General features: G+C 47.3%; 1 protein-coding gene across 1 annotated transcript; it reads left to right on the top strand.

Moving 5' to 3' along the window:
• Positions 1-352: 352 nt before the first annotated feature.
• Positions 353-24,005, top strand: LOC130297958 (oocyte zinc finger protein XlCOF7.1-like). The gene is made up of 6 exons (XM_056550827.1): positions 353-565; positions 3,649-3,828; positions 7,129-7,255; positions 7,411-7,502; positions 7,621-7,729; positions 21,719-24,005. The coding sequence occupies exons 1-6, from the start codon at positions 488-490 to the stop codon at positions 23,449-23,451; spliced, it is 2,319 nt and encodes a 772-aa protein (XP_056406802.1). The 5' UTR covers positions 353-487; the 3' UTR covers positions 23,452-24,005.
• Positions 24,006-25,527: the final 1,522 nt, after the last annotated feature.

Genomic DNA, 25,527 nt, shown 5'->3' with positions numbered 1-25,527 from the left:
CTCTTCCCCTCCTCCAGCTGATCCAGTTGTCTCCTCTTCCCCTCCTCCAGCTGATCCAGTTGTCTCCTCTTCCCCTCCTCCAGCTGATCCAGTTGTCTCCTCTTCCCCTCCTCCAGCTGATCCAGTTGTCTCCTCTTCCCCTCCTCCAGCTGATCCAGTTGTCTCCTCTTCCCCTCCTCCAGCTGATCCAGTTGTCTCCTCTTCCCCTCCTCCAGCTGATCCAGTTGTCTCCTCTTCCCCTCCTCCAGCTGATCCAGTTGTCTCCTCTTCCCCTCCTCCAGCTGATCCAGTTGTCTCCTCTTCCCCTCCTCCAGCTGATCCAGTTGTCTCCTCTTCCCCTCCTCCAGCTGATCCAGTTGTCTCCTCTTCCCCTCCTCCAGCTGATCCAGTTGTCTCCTCGTCCCCTCCTCCAGCTGATCCAGTTGTCTCCTCTTCCCCTCCTCCAGCTGATCCAGTTGTCTCCTCTTCTCCTGAATGACCCCTAAGGATGGACAAGGACAGGAATGAGACGACTAAGAGAATATTACACTTCACCTTGGAGATCCTCCACCTGCTGACCGGAGAGGTGAGGTGACCCATCTACATCTCCACCATTGTTGTCCCCATCTACATTTCCACCATTGTTGTCCCCCATCTACATTTCCACCATTCTTGTCCCCATCTACATTTCCACCATTGTTGTCCCCATCTACATTTCCACCATTGTTGTCCCCCCATCTACATTTCCACCATTGTTGTCCCCATCTACATTTCCACCATTGTTGTCCCCCCATCTACATTTCCACCATTGTTGTCCCCATCTACATTTCCACCATTGTTGTCCCATCTACATTTCCACCATTGTTGTCCCCCCATCTACATTTCCACCATTGTTGTCCCCATCTACATTTCCACCATTGTTGTCCCCATCTACATTTCCACCATTGTTGTCCCCATCTACATTTCCACCATTGTTGTCCCATCTACATTTCCACCATTGTTGTCCCCATCTACATTTCCACCATTGTTGTCCCCATCTACATTTCCACCATTGTTGTCCCTCCATCTACATTTCCACCATTGTTGGCCCCCATCTACATTTCCACCATTGTTGTTCCCCCATCTACATTTCCACCATTGTTGTCCCCATCTACATTTCCACCATTGTTGTCCCCCCCATCTACATTCCCACCATTGTTGTCCCATCTACATTTCCACCATTGTTGTCCCCATCTACATTTCCACCATTGTTGTCCCCCATCTACATTTCCACCATTGTTGTCCCATCTACATTTCCACCATTGTTGTCCCCCCATCTACATTTCCACCATTGTTGTCCCTGTCTACATTTCCACCATTGTTGTCCCCATCTACATTTCCACAATTGTTGTCCCCAACTACATTTCCACCATTGTTGTCCCTGTCTACATTTCCACCATTGTTGTCCCCATCTACATTTCCACAATTGTTGTCCCCATCTACATTTCCACCATTGTTGTCCCCATCTACATTTCCACCATTGTTGTCCCCATCTACATTTCCACCATTGTTGTCCCCATCTACATTTCCACCATTGTTGTCCCCATCTACATTTCCACCATTGTTGGCCCCCATCTACATTTCCACCATTGTTGTCCCCATCTACATTTCCACCATTGTTGGCCCCCCATCTACATTTCCACCATTGTTGTCCCATTTACATTTCCACCATTGTTGTCCCCAACTACATTTCCACCATTGTTGTCTCCATCTACATTTCCACCATTGTTGTCCCCCATCTACATTTCCACCATTGTTGTCCCTCATCTACATTTCCACCATTGTTGGCCCCATCTACATTTCCACCATTGTTGGCCCCCCATCTACATTTCCACCATTGTTGTCCCCCCATCTACATTTCCACCATTGTTTTCCCCCCCATCTACATTTCCACCATTGTTGTCCCCCCCATCTACATTCCCACCATTGTTGTCCCATCTACATTTCCACCATTGTTGTCCCATCTACATTTCCACCATTGTTGTCCCCATCTACATTTCCACCATTGTTGCCCCCCCATCTACATTTCCACCATTGTTGTCCCATCTACATTTCCACCATTGTTGTCCCCCCATCTACATTTCCACCATTGTTGTCCCCATCTACATTTCCACCATTGTTGTCCCCATCTACATTTCCACCATTGTTGTCCCCATCTACATTTCCACCATTGTTGTCCCCATCTACATTTCCACCATTGTTGTCCCAATCTACATTTCCACCATTGTTGTCCCCAACTACATTTCCACCATTGTTGTCCCCATCTACATTTCCACCATTGTTGTCCCCAACTACATTTCCACCATTGTTGTCCCCATCTACATTTCCACCATTGTTGTCCCCAACTACATTTCCACCATTGTTGTCCCCATCTACATTTCCACCATTGTTGGCCCCCATCTACATTTCCACCATTGTTGTCCCCATCTACATTTCCACCATTGTTGTCCCCATCTACATTTCCACCATTGTTGTCCCAATCTACATTTCCACCATTGTTGTCCCCATCTACATTTCCACCATTGTTGTCCCCATTTACATTTCCACCATTGTTGTCCCCAACTACATTTCCACCATTGTTGTCCCCATCTACATTTCCACCATTGTTGTCCCTCATCTACATTTCCACCATTGTTGGCCCCATCTACATTTCCACCATTGTTGTCCCCATCTACATTTCCACCATTGTTGTCTCCATCTACATTTCCACCATTGTTGTCCCCATCTACATTTCCACCATTGTTGGCCCCCATCTACATTTCCACCATTGTTGTCCCCCATCTACATTTCCACCATTGTTGTCCCCCCATCTACATTTCCACCATTGTTGTCCCCCCCATCTACATTTCCACCATTTTTGTCCCCCCCATCTACATTTCCACCATTGTTGTCCCCCCCATCTACATTTCCACCATTGTTGTCCCCCCCATCTACATTTCCACCATTGTTGTCCCCCCATCTACATTTCCACCATTGTTGTCCCCCCATCTATATTTCCACCATTGTTGTCCCCCCATCTATATTTCCACCATTGTTGTCCCCCCATCTATATTTCCACCATTGTTGTCCCCCCATCTACATTTCCACCATTGTTGTCCTCATCTACATTTCCACCATTGTTGTCCCCATCTACATTTCCACCATTGTTGTCCCCATCTACATTTCCACCATTGTTGTCTCCATCTACATTTCCACCATTGTTGTTCCCATCTACATTTCCACCATTGTTGTTCCCATCTACATTTCCACCATTGTTGTCCCCATCTACATTTCCACCATTGTTGTCCCCCATCTACATTTCCACCATTGTTGTCCCCATCTACATTTCCACCATTGTTGTCCCCCCATCTACATTTCCACCATTGTTGTCCCCCCATCTACATTTCCACCATTGTTGTTCCCATCTACATTTCCACCATTGTTGTCCCCCCATCTACATTTCCACCATTGTTGTCCCCATCTTTGGCCCCGCTCTATGTTCTGGATGTCTCTTTGTAGGTGAGGTCTCCAGAACTGACCCCAGTATTCCAGATGTGCTCACTAGAGCTCTATACAGGGGGCACAATCTCCTCTTTGTAGTGGGGGAGGAATACTGGGGTCAGTCCCCTCATTGTCTCTCTCCATACACAGGATTACACCATAGTGAAGAAGACATGGGGGGAGTGTGTGGCCCCCAGCAGCCATCTCCATGAGTCAGGAGGACGGAGCAGGGCCCGGGGCCCCATCACGGAGCCTCCACCTCACTCACTGATACATGAGGAGAAGATCCTAGAACTCACCCACAGGATCACTGAGCTGCTGACTAGAGAGGTGACCCTGCTGGGACATTATACAGTAATGGAGGGGTCTGGTGATGACTGGAGAGGTGACACTGCTGGGACATTATACAGTAATGGAGGGGTCTGGTGATGACTGGAGAGGTGACCCTGCTGGGACATTATATAGTAATGGAGGGGTCTGGTGATGATTAGAGAGGTGACACTGCTGGGACATTATACAGTAATGGAGGGGTCTGGTGATGACTGGAAAGGTGACACTGCTGGGACATTATACAGTAATGGAGGGGTCTGGTTTTGATTAGAGAGGTGACACTGCTGGGACATTATACAGTAATGGAGGGGTCTGGTGATGACTGGAAAGGTGACACTGCTGGGACATTATACAGTAATGGAGGGGTCTGGTTTTGATTAGAGAGGTGACACTGCTGGGACATTATATAGTAATGGAGGGGTCTGGTGATGACTGGAGAGGTGACACTGCTGGGACATTATACAGTAATGGAGGGGTCTGGTGATGATTAGAGAGGTGACACTGCTGGGACATTATACAGTAATGGAGGGGTCTGGTGATGACTGGAAAGGTGACACTGCTGCGACATTATACAGTAATGGAGGGGTCTGGTTTTGATTAGAGAGGTGACCCTGCTGGGACATTATACAGTAATGGAGGGGTCTGGTGATGATTAGAGGTGACACTGCTGGGACATTATACAGTAATGGAGGGGTCTGGTGATGACTGGAGAGGTGACACTGCTGGGACATTATACAGTAATGGAGGGGTCTGGTGATGACTGGAGAGGTGACACTGCTGGGACATTATACAGTATTGGAGGGGTCTGGTGATGATTAGAGAGGTGACACTGCTGGGACATTATACAGTAATGGAGGGGTCTGGTGATGACTGGAGAGGTGACACTGCTGGGACATTGTACAGTAATGGAAGGGTCTGGTGATGACTGGAGAGGTGACACTGCTGGGACATTATACAGTAATGGAGGGGTCTGGTGATGATTAGAGAGGTGACACTGCTGGACATTATACAGTAATGGAGGGGTCTGGTGATGACTGGAGAGGTGACACTGCTGGGACATTATACAGTAATGGAGGGGTCTGGTGATGAATAGAGAGGTGACACTGCTGGGACATTATACAGTAATGGAGGGGTCTGGTGATGATTAGAGAGGTGACACTGCTGGGACATTATACAGTAATGGAGGGGTCTGGTGATGATTAGAGAGGTGACCCTGCTGGGGCATAATACAATAATGGAGGGGTCTGGTGATGACTGGAGAGGTGACACTGCTGGGACATTATACAGTAATGGAGGGGTCTGGTTTTGATTAGAGGTGACACTGCTGGGACATTATACAGTAATGGAGGGGTCTGGTGATGACTGGAGAGGTGACACTGCTGGGACATTATACAGTAATGGAGGGGTCTGGTGATGACTGGAGAGGTGACACTGCTGGGACATTATACAGTATTGGAGGGGTCTGGTGATGATTAGAGAGGTGACACTGCTGGGACATTATACAGTAATGGAGGGGTCTGGTGATGACTGGAGAGGTGACACTGCTGGGACATTATACAGTAATGGAGGGGTCTGGTGATGAATAGAGAGGTGACACTGCTGGGACATTATACAGTAATGGAGGGGTCTGGTGATGATTAGAGAGGTGACCCTGCTGGGACATAGTACAGTAATGGAGGGGTCTGGTGATGACTGGAGAGTTGACACTGCTGGGACATTATACAGTAATGGAGGGGTCTGGTGAGGACTGGAGAGGTGACACTGCTGGGACATTATACAGTAATGGAGGGGTCTGGTGATGACTGGAGATGTGACACTGCTGGGACATTATACAGTAATGGAAGGGTCTGGTGATGACTGGAGAGGTGACACTGCTGGGACATTATACAGTAATGGAGGGGTCTGGTGATGACTGGAGAGGTGACACTGCTGGGACATTATACAGTAATGGAGGGGTCTGGTGATGATTAGAGAGGTGACACTGCTGGACATTATACAGTAATGGAGGGGTCTGGTGATGACTGGAGAGGTGACACTGCTGGGACATTATACAGTAATGGAGGGGTCTGGTGATGAATAGAGAGGTGACACTGCTGGGACATTATACAGTAATGGAGGGGTCTGGTGATGATTAGAGAGGTGACACTGCTGGGACATTATACAGTAATGGAGGGGGTCTGGTGATGATTAGAGAGGTGACCCTGCTGGGACATAATACAGTAATGGAGGGGTCTGGTGATGACTGGAGAGGTGACACTGCTGGGACATTATACAGTAATGGAAGGGTCTGGTGATGACTGGAGAGGTGACACTGCTGGGACATTATACAGTAATGGAGGGGTCTGGTGATGACTGGAGAGGTGACACTGCTGGGACATTATACAGTAATGGAGGGGTCTGGTGATGATTAGAGAGGTGACACTGCTGGACATTATACAGTAATGGAGGGGTCTGGTGATGACTGGAGAGGTGACACTGCTGGGACATTATACAGTAATGGAGGGGTCTGGTGATGATTAGAGAGGTGACACTGCTGGGACATTATACAGTAATGGAGGGGTCTGGTGATGATTAGAGAGGTGACACTGCTAGGACATTATACAGTAATGGAGGGGTCTGGTGATGACTGGAGAGGTGACACTGCTGGGACATTATACAGTAATGGAGGGGTCTGGTGATGACTGGAGAGGTGACACTGCTGGGACATTATACAGTAATGGAGGGGTCTGGTGATGACTGGAGAGGTGACACTGCTGGGACATTATACAGTAATGGAGGGGTCTGGTGATGACTGGAGAGGTGACACTGCTGGGACATTATACAGTAATGGAGGGGTCTGGTGATGACTGGAGAGGTGACACTGCTGGGACATTATACAGTAATGGAGGGGTCTGGTGATGATTAGAGAGGTGACACTGCTGGGACATTATACAATAATGGAGGGGTCTGGTGATGATTAGAGAGGTGACACTGCTGGGACATTATACAGTAATGGAGGGGTCTGGTGATGACTGGAGAGGTGACCCTGCTGGGACATTATACAGTAATGGAGGGGTCTGGTGATGATTAGAGAGGTGACACTGCTGGGACATTATACAGTAATGGAGGGGTCTGGTGATGACTGGAGAGGTGACACTGCTGGGACATTATACAGTAATGGAGGGGTCTGGTGATGACTGGAGAGGTGACACTGCTGGGACATTATACAGTAATGAAGGGGTCTGGTGATGAGAGGTGACACTGCTGGGACATTATACAGTAATGGAGGGGTCTGGTGATGACGGTATCATTGTGTGTCAGGTTCCTATAAGGTGTCAGGATGTGGCGGTCTATTTCTCCATGGAGGAGTGGGAGTATGTAGAAGGACACAAGGATCTGTACCAGGACATAGTCATGATGGAGGATCACCGGCCCCTCACATCACAAGGTAAGAAGCGACATATATATATATATATATATATATATATATATATATATATATATATATATATATATATATATATATAGATATCACTCTCACTACCTAGTAACATAGAAATCTATCCAGCTCTGATGTATTCATTCCCTGTGTGTTCCCTACAGCTGGAGTCATTGATAGAAATCCACCCGAGAGGTGTCCCCGCCCTCTGTATTCCCAGGACTGTCCAGAGGGAAATGTCCCAGAGAAGCATCAGGTAGATGGGGCTGATCCTACATCTCTATAGGGGGGGTCCTGCAGTCATAGATTTTGAGGGTCTCTGTTGCTCCTCCTGTCTGCTGTATTGTAGTGAATTGTTCTATATGTCACATCAGGGGGGAGATCTGACTAATAATAAAGTGGAGGATGAAGAAGAGAGGATGAGCGGCCATCACCCGTGTATGAGGGAAGTGAAGGAGGAAATTCCAGGAGGTGTTACCCCAGGTATGTAATAATTCCAGGAGGTGTTACCCCAGGTATGTAATAATGCCAGGTGGTGTTACCCCAGGTATGTAATAATGCCAGGAGGTGTTACCCCAGGTATGTAATAATGCCAGGAGGTGTTACCCCAGGGATGTAATAATAGATTACAGAGGGAATTCAGAGGGTACTTTTTTTACTGTCATAAATCAGAAATTATGGTAAAGTTTTGTGTTTTATTAGGCCCATTGTCCTTTTTTTCGACCCCACATTAGAGCAGATAAATAAGTGACTACATGTTCATATGCGATATTTTGTGAATGGTGCAAGATAATACACCTGTATAACCCTCATGGGTGTATAGTGAGAGGTATTAGCAGTAGAGGGAGGTGTTCATGGGTGTATAGGAAGAGGTATTAGCAGTAGAAGGAAGTGCTCATGGGTGTATAGGGAGAGGTATTAGCAGTAGAAGGAAGTGCTCATGGGTGTATAGGGAGAGGTATTAGAAGTAGAGGGAAGTGCTCATGGGTGTAGAGGGAGAGGTATTAGCAGTAGAGGGAAGTGCTCATGGGTGTATAGGGAGAAGTATTAGCAGTAGAGGGAAGTGCTCATATGTGTATAGGGAGAGGTATTAGCAGTAGAGGGAGGTGCTCATGGATGTATAGGGAGAGGTATTAACAGTAGAGGGAAGTGCTCATGGGTGTAGAGGGAGAGGTATTAGTAGTAGAGGGAAGTGCTCATTGGTGTAGAGGGAGAGGTATTAGCAGTAGAGGGAAGTGCTCATTGGTGTAGAGGGAGAGGTATTAGCAGTAGAGGGAAGTGCTCATTGGTGTAGAGGGAGAGGTATTAGCAGTAGAGGGAGGTGCTCGTGGGTGTATAGGGAGAGGTATTAGCAGTAGAGGGAGGTGCTCATGGGTGTAGAGGGAGAGGTATTAGCAGTAGAGGGAGGTGCTCATGGGTGTATAGGGAGAGGTATTAGCAGTAGAAGGAAGTGCTCATGGGTGTATAGGGAGAGGTATTAGCAGTAGAAGGAAGTGCTCATGGGTGTATAGGGAGAGGTATTAGAAGTAGAGGGAAGTGCTCATGGGTGTAGAGGGAGAGGTATTAGCAGTAGAGGGAAGTGCTCATGGGTGTATAGGGAGAAGTATTAGCAGTAGAGGGAAGTGCTCATATGTGTATAGGGAGAGGTATTAGCAGTAGAGGGAGGTGCTCATGGATGTATAGGGAGAGGTATTAACAGTAGAGGGAAGTGCTCATGGGTGTAGAGGGAGAGGTATTAGTAGTAGAGGGAAGTGCTCATTGGTGTAGAGGGAGAGGTATTAGCAGTAGAGGGAAGTGCTCATTGGTGTAGAGGGAGAGGTATTAGCAGTAGAGGGAAGTGCTCATTGGTGTAGAGGGAGAGGTATTAGCAGTAGAGGGAGGTGCTCATGGGTGTATAGGGAGAGATATTAGCAGTAGAGAGAAGTGCTCATTGGTGTAGAGGGAGAGGTATTAGCAGTAGAGGGAGGTGCTCATGGGTGTATAGGGAGAGGTATTAGCAGTAGAAGGAAGTGCTCATGGGTGTATAGGGAGAGGTATTAGCAGTAGAAGGAAGTGCTCATGGGTGTATAGGGAGAGGTATTAGAAGTAGAGGGAAGTGCTCATGGGTGTAGAGGGAGAGGTATTAGCAGTAGAGGGAGGTGCTCATGGGTGTATAGGGAGAGATATTAGCAGTAGAGAGAAGTGCTCATTGGTGTAGAGGGAGAGGTATTAGCAGTAGAGGGAAGTGCTCATTGGTGTAGAGGGAGAGGTATTAGCAGTAGAGGGAGGTGCTCGTGGGTGTATAGGGAGAGGTATTAGCAGTAGAGGGAGGTGCTCATGGGTGTAGAGGGAGAGGTATTAGCAGTAGAGGGAGGTGCTCGTGGGTGTATAGGGAGAGGTATTAGCAGTAGAGGGAGGTGCTCATGGGTGTAGAGGGAGAGGTGTTAGCAGTAGAGGGAGGTGCTCGTGGGTGTATAGGGAGAGGTATTAGCAGTGGAGACCATACTAAACTAGTCCATGGACTGAGGATAAAACTGACCAGGAAAGGTTCCAAGATCTTCTCATGTATAGAAGAAAGAGGAGACGGAGGAAATTATAGAGACTTTATATACATAAAGGGGAACACCACAGGAAAGGAGGAGGAGATTTTTATATAGGAGACAGAGGAGAAGATAGGAATAATATACATACGGCACCAACAAGGTGGAATAATATACATACGGCACCAACAAGGGGAATAATATACATACGGCACCAACAAGGGGGAATAATATACATACGGCACCAACAAGGGGGAATAATATACATACGGCACCAACAAGGGGAATAATATACATACGGCACCAACAAGGGGAATAATATACATACGGCACCAACAAGGGGGAATAATATACATACGGCACCAACAAGGTGGAATAATATACATACGGCACCAACAAGGGGGAATAATATACATACGGCACCAACAAGGGGGAATAATATACATACGGCACCAACAAGGGGGAATAATATACATACGGCACCAACAAGGGGGAATAATATACATACGGCACCAACAAGGGGGAATAATATACATACGGCACCAACAAGGGGGAATAATATACATACGGCACCAACAAGGGGGAATAATATACATACGGCACCAACAAGGGGGAATAATATACATACGGCACCAACAAGGGGAATAATATACATACGGCACCAACAAGGTGGAATAATATACATACGGCACCAACAAGGGGAATAATATACATACGGCACCAACAAGGGGGAATAATATACATACAACACCAACAAGGGGGAATAATATACATACGGCACCAACAAGGTGGAATAATATACATACGGCACCAACAAGGGGGAATAATATACATACGGCACCAACAAGGGGGAATAATATACATACGGCACCAACAAGGGGGAATAATATACATACGGCACCAACAAGGGGGAATAATATACATACGGCACCAACAAGGGGGAATAATATACATACGGCACCAACAAGGGGGAATAATATACATACGGCACCAACAAGGGGGAATAATATACACATCCAGCAGAAGCTAAGGGGTCCATAAATATAACCATATTTAGCCGAGACAGCGGGGGGAGGGGAAGTATCGTTCCAGGTCATCACTACCACTTTATGAGCGCAGAATTGCAGGAAGCAAATCAGGAAACGTCTGTGTGAACCGGAGACCACGTCATTAATAACTCCCAGCAGACCCGTGAGCCGGAGACCACGTCATTAATAACTCCCAGCAGACCCGTGAGCTGGAGACCACGTCATTAATAACTCCCAGCAGATCCGTGAGCCGGAGACCACGTCATTAATAACTCCCAGCAGACCCGTGAGCCGGAGCCCACATCATTAATAACTCCCAGCAGACCCGTGAGCTGGAGACCACGTCATTAATAACTCCCAGCAGACCCGTGAGCCGGAGACCACGTCATTAATAACTCCCAGCAGACTCGTGAGCCGGAGACCACGTCATTAATAACTCCCAGCAGACTCGTGAGCTGGAGACCACGTCATTAATAACTCCCAGCAGATCCGTGAGCCGGAGACCACGTCATTAATAACTCCCAGCAGACCCGTGAGCCGGAGCCCACATCATTAATAACTCCCAGCAGACCCGTGAGCTGGAGACCACGTCATTAATAACTCCCAGCAGACCCGTGAGCCGGAGACCACGTCATTAATAACTCCCAGCAGACTCGTGAGCCGGAGACCACGTCATTAATAACTCCCAGCAGACCCGTGAGCTGGAGACCACGTCATTAATAACTCCCAGCAGACCCGTGAGCTGGAGACCACGTCATTAATAACTCCCAGCAGACCCGTGAGCCGGAGCCCACATCATTAATAACTCCCAGCAGACTCGTGAGCCGGAGACCACGTCATTAATAACTCCCAGCAGACCCGTGAGCCAGAGACCACATCATCAATAACTCCCAGCAGACCCGTGAGCCGGAGCCCACATCATTAATAACTCCCTGCAGACTCGTGAGCCGGAGACCACGTCATTAATAACTCCCAGCAGACCCGTGAGCCGGAGACCACGTCATTAATAACTCCCAGCAGACTCGTGAGCCGGAGACCACGTCATTAATAACTCCCAGCAGACCCGTGAGCCGGAGACCACGTCATTAATAACTCCCAGCAGACTCTTGAGCCGGAGACCACGTCATTAATAACTCCCAGCAGACTCTTGAGCCGGAGACCACGTCATTAATAACTCCCAGCAGACCCGTGAGCCGGAGACCACGTCATTAATAACTCCCAGCAGACCCGTGAGCCGGAGACCACGTCATTAATAACTCCCAGCAGACTCTTGAGCCGGAGACCACGTCATTAATAACTCCCAGCAGACTCTTGAGCCGGAGACCACGTCATTAATAACTCCCAGCAGACTCGTGAGCCGGAGACCACGTCATTAATAACTCCCAGCAGATCCGTGAGCTGGAGACCACGTCATTAATAACTCCCAGCAGACCCGTGAGCCGGAGACCACGTCATTAATAACTCCCAGCAGACCCGTGAGCTGGAGCCCACATCATTAATAACTCCCAGCAGACCCGTGAGCCGGAGACCACGTCATTAATAACTCCCAGCAGACTCGTGAGCCGGAGACCACGTCATTAATAACTCCCAGCAGACCCGTGAGCCGGAGACCACATCATCAATAACTCCCAGCAGACCCGTGAGCTGGAGACCACGTCATTAATAACTCCCAGCAGACCCATGAGCCAGAGACCACATCATCAATAACTCCCAGCAGATCCGTGAGCCGGAGACCACGTCATTAATAACTCCCAGCAGACTCGTGAGCCGGAGACCACGTCATTAATAACTCCCAGCAGACCCGTGAGCCAGAGACCACATCATCAATAACTCCCAGCAGACTCGTGAGCCGGAGACCACGTCATTAATAACTCCCAGCAGACTCGTGAGCCGGAGACCACATCATCAATAACTCCCAGCAGACTCGTGAGCCGGAGACCACGTCATTAATAACTCCCAGCAGACTCGTGAGCTGGAGACCACATCATCAATAACTCCCAGCAGACTCTTGAGCCGGAGACCACGTCATTAATAACTCCCAGCAGACTCGTGAGCCGGAGACCACGTCATTAATAACTCCCAGCAGACTCGTGAGCTGGAGACCACGTCATTAATAACTCCCAGCAGACCCGTGAGCCGGAGACCACATCATTAATAACTCCCAGCAGACTCGTGAGCCGGAGACCACGTCATTAATAACTCCCAGCAGACCCGTGAGCCGGAGACCACATCATTAATAACTCCCAGCAGACCCGTGAGCCGGAGACCACGTCATTAATAACTCCCAGCAGACTCGTGAGCTGGAGACCACGTCATTAATAACTCCCAGCAGACCCGTGAGCCGGAGACCACATCATTAATAACTCCCAGCAGACTCGTGAGCCGGAGCCCACATCAATAACTTCCAGCAGATTTGTGAGCCGGAGACCACGTCATTAATAACTCCCAGCAGACACCACCGGAGTAAACAAAAAAGGAAAGTCCGGATTATCAGCAAGAAACTCCATCACCTCCCCCCAGAAGACAGCAATGACAGGACACTCCCACACCGCTTGTAGAAAAGTACCAACTTCCACAAAGCATCGGAAACAGAAATCAGACTGAGAAACACCAATGCCTTTAAGCTTAGAAGGGGTATAATACAACTTCAGAACATATCTTGTCTACTGACCACAGTAGCATAATAGGAACAATTAACCTTTCTTTGACTGACTGACAAATCCAGGATGTCAGCCACCCATTTATGGAAGGCCTGTAAGAAAGGATTAGGTCACAGTGTCTGGAGGAGTGCATAAGCTGGAGTAAGAGGTTTAGAAAGGTCCGTAGTGCCTAGGAGAGGCTCCACCTCAGAAAACACAGGGGTAAACGTTAGGGAGCCAAACTGCGCTTGAACCGGATGTCTGAGCTGGAGATACCTAAAGAAGGCATTTCCAGGAATGCCATAACGTTCCTTCATATCTGAAAAGAACAAGAAAACTTGGTCCTTCCCAAACAGGTGAAGCACAAATTTGACACCATGAGGACCCCAAAAACCAGCCTCCTGTAACCCATGTAGGTGAGGTAAATGTACATTCCCCCACAAGGGTGCCCTAGGAGAAACCAGCAGTTGTGGAAATTTGCTCAACACCACGGACCACACTTTAGCGATAGTCTGAACAGGGAAGGAAGAACCGAGAGCGATACCTGTAGAGCGTATTAGTGAGAGATTCATAGGATCCCATAATCGAACCAGCCAGGGCTGTTGCCGAGTTTGCCAGATCTAGGTCGATTCACCACGCTGCATAGACCAGTTGGGAGATCCCAGAGCACCACACAATGTAGTAAAATATTTTCTAGGGAAAATCACTGACGCTAAATGAAAAAGGTAAAGGAATTTAGGAAGGTATATCATTTTAACTATCCTACCCGCTAAGGAGAGAGGAAGCGAGGGCCAGGCATTCAACCGCTCCACAGTGGAGCACAAGAGTGGATCTAAGATCAACAACATATAGTCTAGTAGGGATATAGTCACTTCCACCCCCAAGTATCTGAAACACGAAACCATTTGTACCCCGGCCGAAGGAGGGGAGAGAAGGGGAACTCCAGACGACAGAGCCATCAATGAGGACTTGGCCCAGTTGACCTGCCAGCCCAAAATGACACTTAACCGGTCAAGTAGATCAATGAGGGACGGGAGAAAGCCCTCGCCATCCGCCAGGTACACCAGTGTGTCATCTGCATAAAGGGAAACCTTCTCCACAATAGATTTCCTGGGGATACCACAGATATCAGGTGCCCTATGAACAGCTGCGGCCAAGGGTTCGATCGCCAGCGCAAAGAGAAAAGGAGAGAGCGGGCACCTCTGCCACGTCCCACGACCCAGGCTAAAAGGAGCAGACACAGTCAAATAAGTGCGACTGCGTGCTCTAGGACTATCCTAAAGTAAACGAACCCAAGCACAGAAACGAGGCCAAAACCCACCCAATACTTCCCAGAGATAGGGCCACTGTACCGAATCAAAGGCCTTATAAATATCTAGACTGACCACCACACCTGTAGGAAAGCCTTCCCCCACAGCTGCTATGTTGAGTTGCAGACGCTTCACATTAACATCAGTAGCTCTACCCGGCATAAACCAAGTTTGGTCAGAATGAACGACAGTATCAATGACCCCGTACAGATAAGTAACCAATACTCTAGCCAAAATCTTAACATCAACATTCAATAAGGAAATAGGTCTATAGGAGTCAGGCAGTAACTGATCTGTTCTAGGTTTAGGAAGCACTACAATCAACGCCTCCCTCATAGAGTCTGGAAGAGCTTCAGCATCAGCTATGGAGTGAAACAATTTAAGAAGTATAGGGGCCAATAGTTACTCATTCATCGTGTACCAATCACTTATCATCCCATCTAAACCGGGGATCTTCCCATGAGAAAGATCTCTCAGAGCCTGTTCCACCTCATCGACCGAAAAGGGGGAATCTAACGGCTCCGCCTGAGAACACCTAAGCGTAGGAAGGGATAAATCCCTAAGGAAAAAATCTCCCCTTGACATGGCTTAGAAGGGGCAGCATACAAGGAAAAGTAAAAGTCCTTAAAGACAGTGTTAATCAACATAGGGTCAGTCATCACCGCACCATCTGGGCCCCTGATACTAGGGATAGAGGCAGCAGGGTGCCTAGCCTTCACTAGATATGCCTGGAGTTTACCATATTTGTCCCCAAATGCAAACAAGGCATCCTCCCTATCCGCCATGCGCAACTGGACCCTATCCTTCTGAATGACCAGCAGGGATCTCTGAGCCCTGGCCCACGCCCTCATTCTCAGGGGAAGGGTCCCAAACATACGCTGCATCTAATTCCCCCACCTCCTGCAACAGCTTAACGTCCATAGCCAACCTAATTTTCCTCCGGCCCACTACTCCAGCTATGAAGGCACCTCTAACCATGGCTTTGTACGCATCCCATTGCAGTAAAGGGTCAGGGTAAGAATCATTATGCTCCCAATATTCAGTATGGGCAACCCCCAGAGCGTCCACAACTGCCTCCGCCTGTAACCAGCCAGGATGCATGCGCTAGATAGGGGAAGAAGGACAGGGGCCTAGATGGACTACCAGTATAGCTGAGTGGTCTGAGAGCCCCCTAGTGGTGTAGGAAACATCTCTTACCGCTTGAAGAAGGTCCTCAGATGCTAGAGCAAGGTCAGTGCGAGAGAACGACCTATGGGCCACTGAATAGAAGGAGAAGGAAGATGTATTTGGGTATTTCCACCTCTAGAGGTCGGTCAGGCCCAGCGCCAAGCACCAGTTAATTGAGGAAGAGCCAGGGTTCGCAGTGGCAGTGCGATCGAGAGCTAGATCAGGAACCACATTGAAATCTATGAAAAGAACAGGATCAGAGAGAAGAGGCAACAATTTATTAGTGACGAGGGGAACATAGACAGAGACCAAGACAAAGGAAAAAGGACCCAGAGAACAATGTAGAATCACAAATCTCCCAAAGTGGTCACAAGCTGCCTGAGAAACCGCAAATGGCAGGGATTTAGTTATTAACACAGAAACGCCCCTAGCATAATTCGAATAAGAGGCATGATAACCCCGCGCTATCCAGGCCCTCTTTAGGGCAAGAACCTTCTGACCTGTAACATGAGTCTCCTGTAGACAAATATGAGATTGGCGTTTCACAAAGTCAAGACACAAGGCCCTTTTAAACTTAAAATTAAGCCCCCCAACATTCCAACTAACCACCTTCAGGGTCCCTATCAGAACTGAAAATATGAGCTAGAAACAGGAGAGACCCAAGAACGGCCGGGACAGAGCAGGGCAGAGCACCGGGACCATACACCCCGCACACAACCAACAAAAAAACAAAAGGGGCGCAAACACAAAACATGTACAAAAACAACATGGCATAACCAAAACATCCCCAAGAAAACTCTAACACTAAACGGGACATAGTAACCTTCTATACCCGAACACAGTGCAGACCTAGACCCAAAACTACAACTATTACGGAGCATCGAAAGAACGCCAAATGAGACTAAACCACCAAGACTAATATGCCCTCCCGCCATAAACTAAAAAGGAAGGAATAGAGGAACCTAAGGAGGCCCTAAGCAGAAACTACCTCCCTAATCTCTGTCTAAAGACAATAATGGGGAACAGTCTTTAGCAATGAAGTTTAGGATAGTTCAATCCGAAGGCCGAACCTGGGGGGCCGCATCCACCCAGTGAAGAGCTTCAGTCAGAGAAGTGAAGAACTTGGCAGATGCTCCATCCACTACTCTCAGGCGAGCCGGATACAACATTGGGTAGCGGTAGCCCTTGGCACGTAGCTTTGCCCGGACCTCTGTGAACTGCACCCACTGCTTGCGAAGCTGCACAGAAAAGTCCGGATAAAAGGACACTCTGCTTCCATCACAAATAACTTCTCCCTTAATACGTACAGCTCTGAGAATAACATCCCTGTTCTTGAAGTGTAGAAGTTTGGCAAGGAAGGGACGTGGAGGGCCACCAGGAGGAGTAGGCCGAGACGCAACTCGATGTGCTCGCTCAACCGAGAAATAGGGAGAGAAAGTATCCAAAGGGAGAATCTCCTTCAGCCACGTTTATGGGAACAACACAGGATCATTCCCCTCTACCTTCTCAGGAAGGTCCACAAGGTGGATGTTATTAAGCCTCAGACAGTTCTCCAAGTCATCCATGCGGTTCAGAACCCCCCGGTGGTGTCGTAGACCCTTCAAAAATCGACAGTGGAGGATCAAGATAATCTCCCCCAGAACAGTCCAGAGCCCTGGAGAACCGGCTCATTGCTTTCACTGCCTGCACAGAGACTCTGGAAGCAAGCGGGGTCTGAGCACCAGGATTTCTTAGAGAGGGGACACCAGAGCAAGAGGACCCATCATCAGAGGTCCGCCGAGAGGCCAAGGCAATCAGTTTGGACTTCTTGTTCCGTTTATTACCACAAGAGCCCCCCCTGGCAGGCAGCATGTCACTAGCCACACAGTTCACTGATCAAGGAACACAACAGCACTGCAGATATGTCCACGGAGCATGCACTGCACCACAAGTCCCAGCAAGGCAAGATGTCTCCCACCAGGGTACTCACAAGCTGTATCAGAAGGTCAGCAGTCAGCCCAGCAATAGACCCAGAAGGATGAGGCCGGGACTCCAGCAGGTCTCTTCAGGGTGCACTCCACGGTGGGAGTCTTCACAGCAACCAGGCCTACAGTTGGAAGCCACGCCCATGAAGGTCCGTGATGGCGCTCACTGCCAGAGAGGGCCGAGAAGACAGGGAGCCAGGCGCCGGAGAAGTCCACTACCTGACAGCACAGAGCGTCCGGGACCAGGAGAAATCGCTCCACCCACCAGGATCTCCGCCGGAGCCTCACAGTGCGACCATCCACAGCCCAGGACGCAGGAGGAGGAAGCCTCCCGCTCCACAGACAGCCTCCGGACCAGAACCAGCCCTGGGTGCTCCTCCACTCCAGAGGGACCCACCAGGAGAAGACCAGCCACTCAGGGTAAGGAAAAGCAGTGCTACAGAACGGGGTTAGCGGGAGCTCTCAGCACAGCCGTTTGCTCACTCCCGATATGATAGACTTGATATACATAAAGGGGAGCACCACAGGAAAGGAGGATGAGATTTATATAGGAGACAGAGGAGATGATAGAGACTTTATATACATAAAGGGGAACACCACAGGAAAGGAGGAGAGGAGATATGAGACTTGTATTGAGGCGGTGTGGTGTGACATCACGAAGAGACGTCACGACCCCCGTCGCCAGTTCCAAGAGTTCGAAACAAAATGTTCTGAAGCAGAGTACCATTAAGACTTTAAGAATATTCTGTCCAACCACATGCGCTAAAAGCTTATACGAATCACAGTTATGTGGGTACTTACCTGGTTTACAGGTAACGACTATAAGGGCGTTCAGGAGCCTCCTCATACAATGTACGTAGTTGTGGGGTAGGAAGGAGGAGAAGGTCTTATATAGAATTCAGCCGGTTATACTGGGGACTTATTATTCTGGAGAGAGGAAATGGCTCTGGGTTGATGGGTTCCCTCAGGTGCTCTATACTGTCAGGTGGGGAGTGGGGTGTTTGATAAGTACAGGAGGGTATTGGAGGTTGTGAGTGTGGTCAGTAAGAGGATTTCCTGTGGGATCATCTATGGTGGTGGACGGGGTGCAGTATCCACCTATACACTCCAACACTGTTCCCCTCCCCCCAGGTCTGTTCATACTGACTATGCTCAGAAGGATCTAGCTGCTCCGTTCCCGCTCCTGATACACCTGCTTAGTGGGAAGACATTTTTGTGTATTGTCGGGAGACCGAATGTCCTCCAATTCTGAGGCCAGGACCTCCCTCTCCGGTTCAGTCAGTCTGGAGTAGACTCCCCGGAGCCTCTAGCCATGGATTGCTAACCACAAAAGCCTTAAAGGCATCTCAGGTCCACAGATCCTCAGGGGTGGCACTTCAGTCTGCTTCCCCATCACATGACTTATAGTGATCTCCGCCTTCTATTCCTTAGTCCTCTCACATTACACATAACAAACTGTAGCTATTGATTGGCCATGATCTCTGACCACAGGCAAGGCTCCTCCCACAGGCTTGTCCACACCACATGATGAGGCTCCTCCCACAGGCCTGTCCACACCTCATAAGGCTCCTCCCACAGAGGCACGTCCATACCACATGACAGAATAAATCGATCTTTTAGGCCCCATACAGAGAAAGAAGTATGAACAAAGCTGGTCTATGAGGAGGGGAGCGCTCCGGACCAATCAGCTCGGTGCTGAAGCCGGGGGATGTAAACCTGCTCTGATTCCAGACCTGTTCCCCTGATAGGTTCTTCCCATCACCAGTATTTCTGTATTCCCTGTGCCTGACTAATCTTCTGACCTTCTGTCACCTGACCTTGCCTTTTCCTGTTGATTTTGTACTATGCTGCTGTCTAGGTTTTTATCCATTGCTTGTCCTGCCTCTGGTTCTGTAATTTTGTACTGCGCCGCTGTCTAGGTTTTTATCCATTGCTTGTCCTGCCTCTGGTTCTGTAATTTTGTACTGCGCCGCTGTCTAGGTTTTTACCCATTGCTTGTCCTGCCTTTTGGTTCTGGGATTTTTTATTTTTTTTTACTGCGCCGCTGTCTAGGTTTTTATCTATTGCTTGTCCTGCCTCTGGTTCTGTGATTTTGTACTGCGCTGCTGTCTAGGTTTTTACCCACTGCTTGTCCTGCCTTTTGGTTCTGTAATTTTGTACTGCGCCACTGTCTAGGTTTTTATCCATTGCTTGTCCTGCCTCTGGTTCTGTAATTTTGTACTGTGCCGCTGTCTAGGTTTTTATCCATTGCTTGTCCTGCCTCTGGTTCTGTAATTTTGTACTGCACCGCTGTCTAGGATTTTATCCATTGCTTGTCCTGCCTCTGGTTCTGTAATTTTGTACTATGCCGCTGTCTAGGTTTTTATCCATTGCTTGTCCTGCCTCTGGTTCTGTAATTTTGTACTGCGCCGCTGTCTAGGTTTTTATCCATTGCTTGTCCTGCCTCTGGTTCTGTAATTTTGTACTGCGCCGCTGTCTAGGTTTTTACCCATTGCTTGTCCTGCCTTTTGGTTCTGGGATTTTTTTTTTTTTTTACTGCGCCGCTGTCTAGGTTTTTATCTATTGCTTGTCCTGCCTCTGGTTCTGTGATTTTGTACTGCGCAGCTGTCTAGGTTTTTATCTATTGCTTGTCCTGCCTCTGGTTCTGTGATTTTGTACTGCGCTGCTGTCTAGGTTTTTACCCACTGCTTGTCCTGCCTTTTGGTTCTGTAATTTTGTACTGCGCCACTGTCTAGGTTTTTATCCATTGCTTGTCCTGCCTCTGGTTCTGTAATTTTGTACTGCACCGCTGTCTAGGTTTTTATCCATTGCTTGTCCTGCCTCTGGTTCTGTAATTTTGTACTGCGCCACTGTCTAGGTTTTTATCCATTGCTTGTCCTGCCTCTGGTTCTGTAATTTTGTACTGTGCCGCTGTCTAGGTTTTTATCCATTGCTTGTCCTGCCTCTGGTTCTGTAATTTTGTACTGCGCCGCTGTCTAGGTTTTTGCCCATTGCTTGTCCTGCCTTTGGTTCTGGGATTTTTTTTTTTTTTTTTTTTTTACTGCGCCGCTGTCTAGGTTTTTATCTATTGCTTGTCCTGCCTCTGGTTCTGTGATTTTGTACTGCGCCGCTGTCTAGGTTTTTATCTATTGCTTGTCCTGCCTCTGGTTCTGTGATTTTGTACTGCACCGCTGTCTAGGATTTTATCCATTGCTTGTCCTGCCTCTAGTTCTGTAATTTTGTACTGCGCCACTGTCTAGGTTTTTATCCATTGCTTGTCCTGCCTCTGGTTCTGTAATTTTGTACTGTGCCGCTGTCTAGGTTTTTATCCATTGCTTGTCCAGCCTCTGGTTCTGTAATTTTGTACTGCACCGCTGTCTAGGATTTTATCCATTGCTTGTCCTGCCTCTGGTTCTGTAATTTTGTACTGCACCGCTGTCTAGGATTTTATCCATTGCTTGTCCTGCCTCTGGTTCTGTAATTTTGTACTGCGCCACTGTCTAGGTTTTTATCCATTGCTTGTCTTGCCTTTTGGTTCTGTGGCTTTGTACTTTGTTTGCCCATGTGTTGCCGACCTGGTTTGTCTGACTATCCCGACTACTCCTGAAGTGGTGAATATTTTTAATTTAATACATTTTTCTATACATTACCACCAGCAAACAGATTATATTTTCAAAAATTTTTCTTAAGCCCAAAAAAAGTGGATTGAAAAGTAATAAAAATATAAGGAACAATTCTACTTCCTGTCAGACAAAAAACTGCACCTCAGAGTGAATCAAAAACGGTGTGTGTTTTTTGTAGCCTAATAAAAATGTTTGTAAATTTCTTTGGAAAACAAAATAACAAAATCCATTTTATCCCAACAGGAAATCCCAGGAGGAAGGAAACATCAGAGATCATGGAGCGCTGCTCAGGAGAAGATGGAGAGATCATGGAGCGCTGCTCAGGAGAAGATGGAGAGATCATGGAGCGCTCCTCAGGAGAAGATGGAGAGATCGTGGAGCGCTCCTCAGGAGAAGATGGAGAGATCATGGAGCGTTCCTCAGGAGAAGATGGAGAGATCGTGGAGCGCTCCTCAGGAGAAGATGGAGAGATCGTGGAGCGCTCCTCAGGAGAAGATGGAGAGATCATGGAGCGCTCCTCAGGAGAAAACCTCCTTACCCCTAATGTCCATTCAGATCTATCATATAATAATCCCCCTGACCAACTACACATTGTTACCACAAGGGCAGAGAATAGAGAAGGGAAAAGGATCCAATGTGATGAATGCGAGAAATGGTTTACAAATAGATCAGATTTTTTTAAGCACCGAAGAATTCACACAGGAGAGAAGCCTTATTCATGTTCAGAATGTGGGAAATGTTTCCGAACGAGTTCAAATCTTGTTATACATGAGAGAATTCACACGGGTGAGAAGCCGTATTCTTGTTCAGGATGTGAAAAATGCTTTAGAAAGAAATCAAATCTGGTTACACATGAAAGAACTCACACAGGAGAGAAGCCGTATTCCTGTTCAGAATGTCAGAAATGCTTTACCAGCAAGTCTAACTGTGCTAATCATGAGAGAACTCACACAGAAAATAAGCCATTTTCATGTTCAGAGTGTGGGAAATGTTTCTCACGTAAATCAAATCTTCTTATACATCAGCGAAGGCACACAGGAGAGGAGCCTTTTTCCTGTTCAGAATGTGGGAAATGCTTTCTATGTAAATCGTATCTTGTTAGACATGTGAAAACTCACTCGGGAGAGAAGCCATATTTATGTTCAGAATGTGGGAAATGCTTTACATATAAATTTGAGCTTCTTAAACATCAGAGAAGCCACACAGGAGAGACGCCATATTCATGTTCAGAATGTGGGAAATGTTTTAGAAAAAAATCAAATCTTGTCATGCATGAGAGAATTCATACAGGAGAGAAGCCATATTCATGCTCAGTATGTGGTCAGTGTTATTCAAGGAAATCAGAGCTCGATACACATGAGAGAAGTCACACAGGAGTGAAGCGGTTTTCTTGTTTTGAATGTGGGAAATGTTTCTCACGTAAATCACATCTTGATGTACATATGCGAGGTCACACGGGAGAGAAGCCATTTTCATGTACAGAATGTGGGAAATGTTTTATAGATAAGTCGAATCTTCTTATACATAAGAGAAGTCACACAGGAGAGAAGCCGTATTCATGTTCAGAATGTGGAAAATGTTTCTCAAGTAAATCATATCTTGGTTCACATGTGCGAGGTCACACAGGAGAGAAGCCATTTTCATGTTCTGAGTGTGGGAAATGTTTTATAGATAAATCGAATCTTCTTGTACATAAGAGAGTTCACACAGGAGAGAAGCCGTTTTCTTGTGCAGAATGTGGGAAATGTTTCTCACGTAAATCAAATCTTGATACACATATACGAGGTCACACAGGAGAGAAGCCATTTTCATGTGCAGAGTGTGGGAAATGTTTTATAGATAAATCGAATCTTGTTATACATAAGAGAAGTCACACAGGAGAGAAGCCGTATTCATGTTCAGAATGTGGGAAATGTTTCTCACGTAAATCATATTTTGATACACATGTGCGAGGTCACACAGGAGAGAACATATGATTTGATTGATAATCTGTTTTGCCTTAGTCTCCTCAGCAGCACAATATGGGGTGTCTCACAAAAGTGAATAGAACTAGAAATCCATCTAGATATAGTAGTTTAGAGGCTTTCTTGCCTCAGCGAGGACCTTGAATGGCTAAAGTCCGTTCAAGGTAAGTCCTGAAGCAACAAACTACCTCTAAGTTCTTGAGTACTTGGTCCTCATCCTCTGGAAGATCAGGTAAAGCAGTAACCTGATTAGTGTTTAGGAAGGACGGACACTTAGGTAAGTAGGGATTAATCTCAATAGGACCTTGTCCTCGACAAAGATTGTGTAAGGTTCTCTTCAGGAAAGAGTCGGCAACTCCCCTACTCTCTTAGCCGAGGTGATGGCTACTAAAAAGGCTATCCTCAAACAGATCAATTTCTTGAATGGGTTCAAAAGGATGAACAGATAATAATTGATCTTTTTCCACACAATATATAAAAATAAAGGTGATTAAGTTAAATAAAATAAAGGTGATTAAGTTAAATAAAATAAAGGTGATTAAGTTAAATAAAATAAAAGGCGCTTGTTATAAGGCTCTTATACTTTATCAGCTTCTGTTTCTTACCAAAGAAATGTTTTACAGTCTATTAACCCCTTATATGGCAAATCTGGTTTCCATGGAGAGAGTACACCGCCAGACTAATCTTCAGACCTCCTGTCACCTGACCTTGCCTTTTCCTGTTGATTTTGTACTGCGCCGCTGTCTAGGTTTGACCCATTGCTTGCCCTGACTCTGGTTCTGTCATTTTGTACTGCGCCGCTGTCTAGGTTTGATCCATTGCTTGCCCTGACTCTGGTTCTGTGATTTTGTGCTGCGTTTGCCCACGTGTTGCCGACCTGGTTTGTCTGACTATCCTGATCTTGTTCTACATGAGAGAAGACGCACAGGAGAGAAGTCTTTTTTTTTTTTTTCCTTCCAGAAATGCTTCGCACATTAATCACATCTTGATTTACATGGGAGAAGTCACACTGGAGAGAAGTTTGTTTTCATATGCAGAATGTGGGAAATGTTTTATAGATAAATCATGTTATATATAAGAGAACCTCTCATAGGTCTATTTTCCATGGAGAGAATGCACCACCAGATATACGTCCCCAGCATCTACATAAAGCGGGGGTTTGGTTTGGCCATTTAGGGTTTGTATTGCCCTCCACAGCCATCCTCTTCCTGGTTTCTTGCCGAGGCTGGACATCACTGTAACCACCAGCAACCAGGAAGAGGATCGCTGCGGTGGTCGGAGCAGGTTATTGGGGGAGCAGCAGCAGGTATGTACGGTTTGTTTTCTTAAATCCCGGGTCCCTGGAGAAGTTTGAAAAATTTTAAGGTATCCCGGAGTTCTCCTTTAATAGAGAGAACCCTAAGTAGCCAGAATATGTGCAAGTAAAATACGAGACAAATGTAGAACTTGAATAGTGAAGTCACTCCTCTTAGGATAACAAAGAATTTACCCATAAACTGTAAAAGAGTACTCCGCACCTAGTCATCTAATCCCCGATCCAAATGCAGCTGGGAGCCCCCCGCAATCTCTGGCTCGGCACCCCGTAATCTGGATGTGTGGATTGAAAGGCGCAGAATTACGAGGGAACCACAGCCGTCACACCCCCTCCCATACACATCACTGGAAGGGGTGACGACCACAGCTGCCTGCAGCCTAGCACATCCGGCGTTCTGAACATAAATGATGAGTCCAATAATCCACACAGATGATAGTGGTCTCAAACTGTGGCCCTCCAGATGTTGCAAAGCTTCAACCAAAGGTCGGTTTTCCTCCAGAGGATGCACACTGTCCCCAAAAAGGGAAATCAAGGTTTTCCTTTCATCTTATCCTTTAGTGCAGTCCTCTTCAAACTGCGGCCACCTCAAATGTTTCAAAACTTCAACTCCCAGCATGCCCGGAGAGCCTTTGGTGTCCGTGCATGCTGGGAGTTGAAGTTTTGCAAAATCTGGAGGGCCACAGTTTGAGACTACTGGATTAGGGAGAGAAAGTTAAAGGGGTACCCCACTGGAAAACATTTTTCTTTTTTACATCAACTGGTGCCGGAAAGTT

This window comes from Hyla sarda, assembly GCF_029499605.1.
Source record: "Hyla sarda isolate aHylSar1 chromosome 1 unlocalized genomic scaffold, aHylSar1.hap1 SUPER_1_unloc_12, whole genome shotgun sequence".
Lineage (NCBI taxonomy): Eukaryota > Metazoa > Chordata > Amphibia > Anura > Hylidae > Hyla > Hyla sarda.
This window is presented reverse-complemented; position numbering and strand designations above follow the sequence as displayed.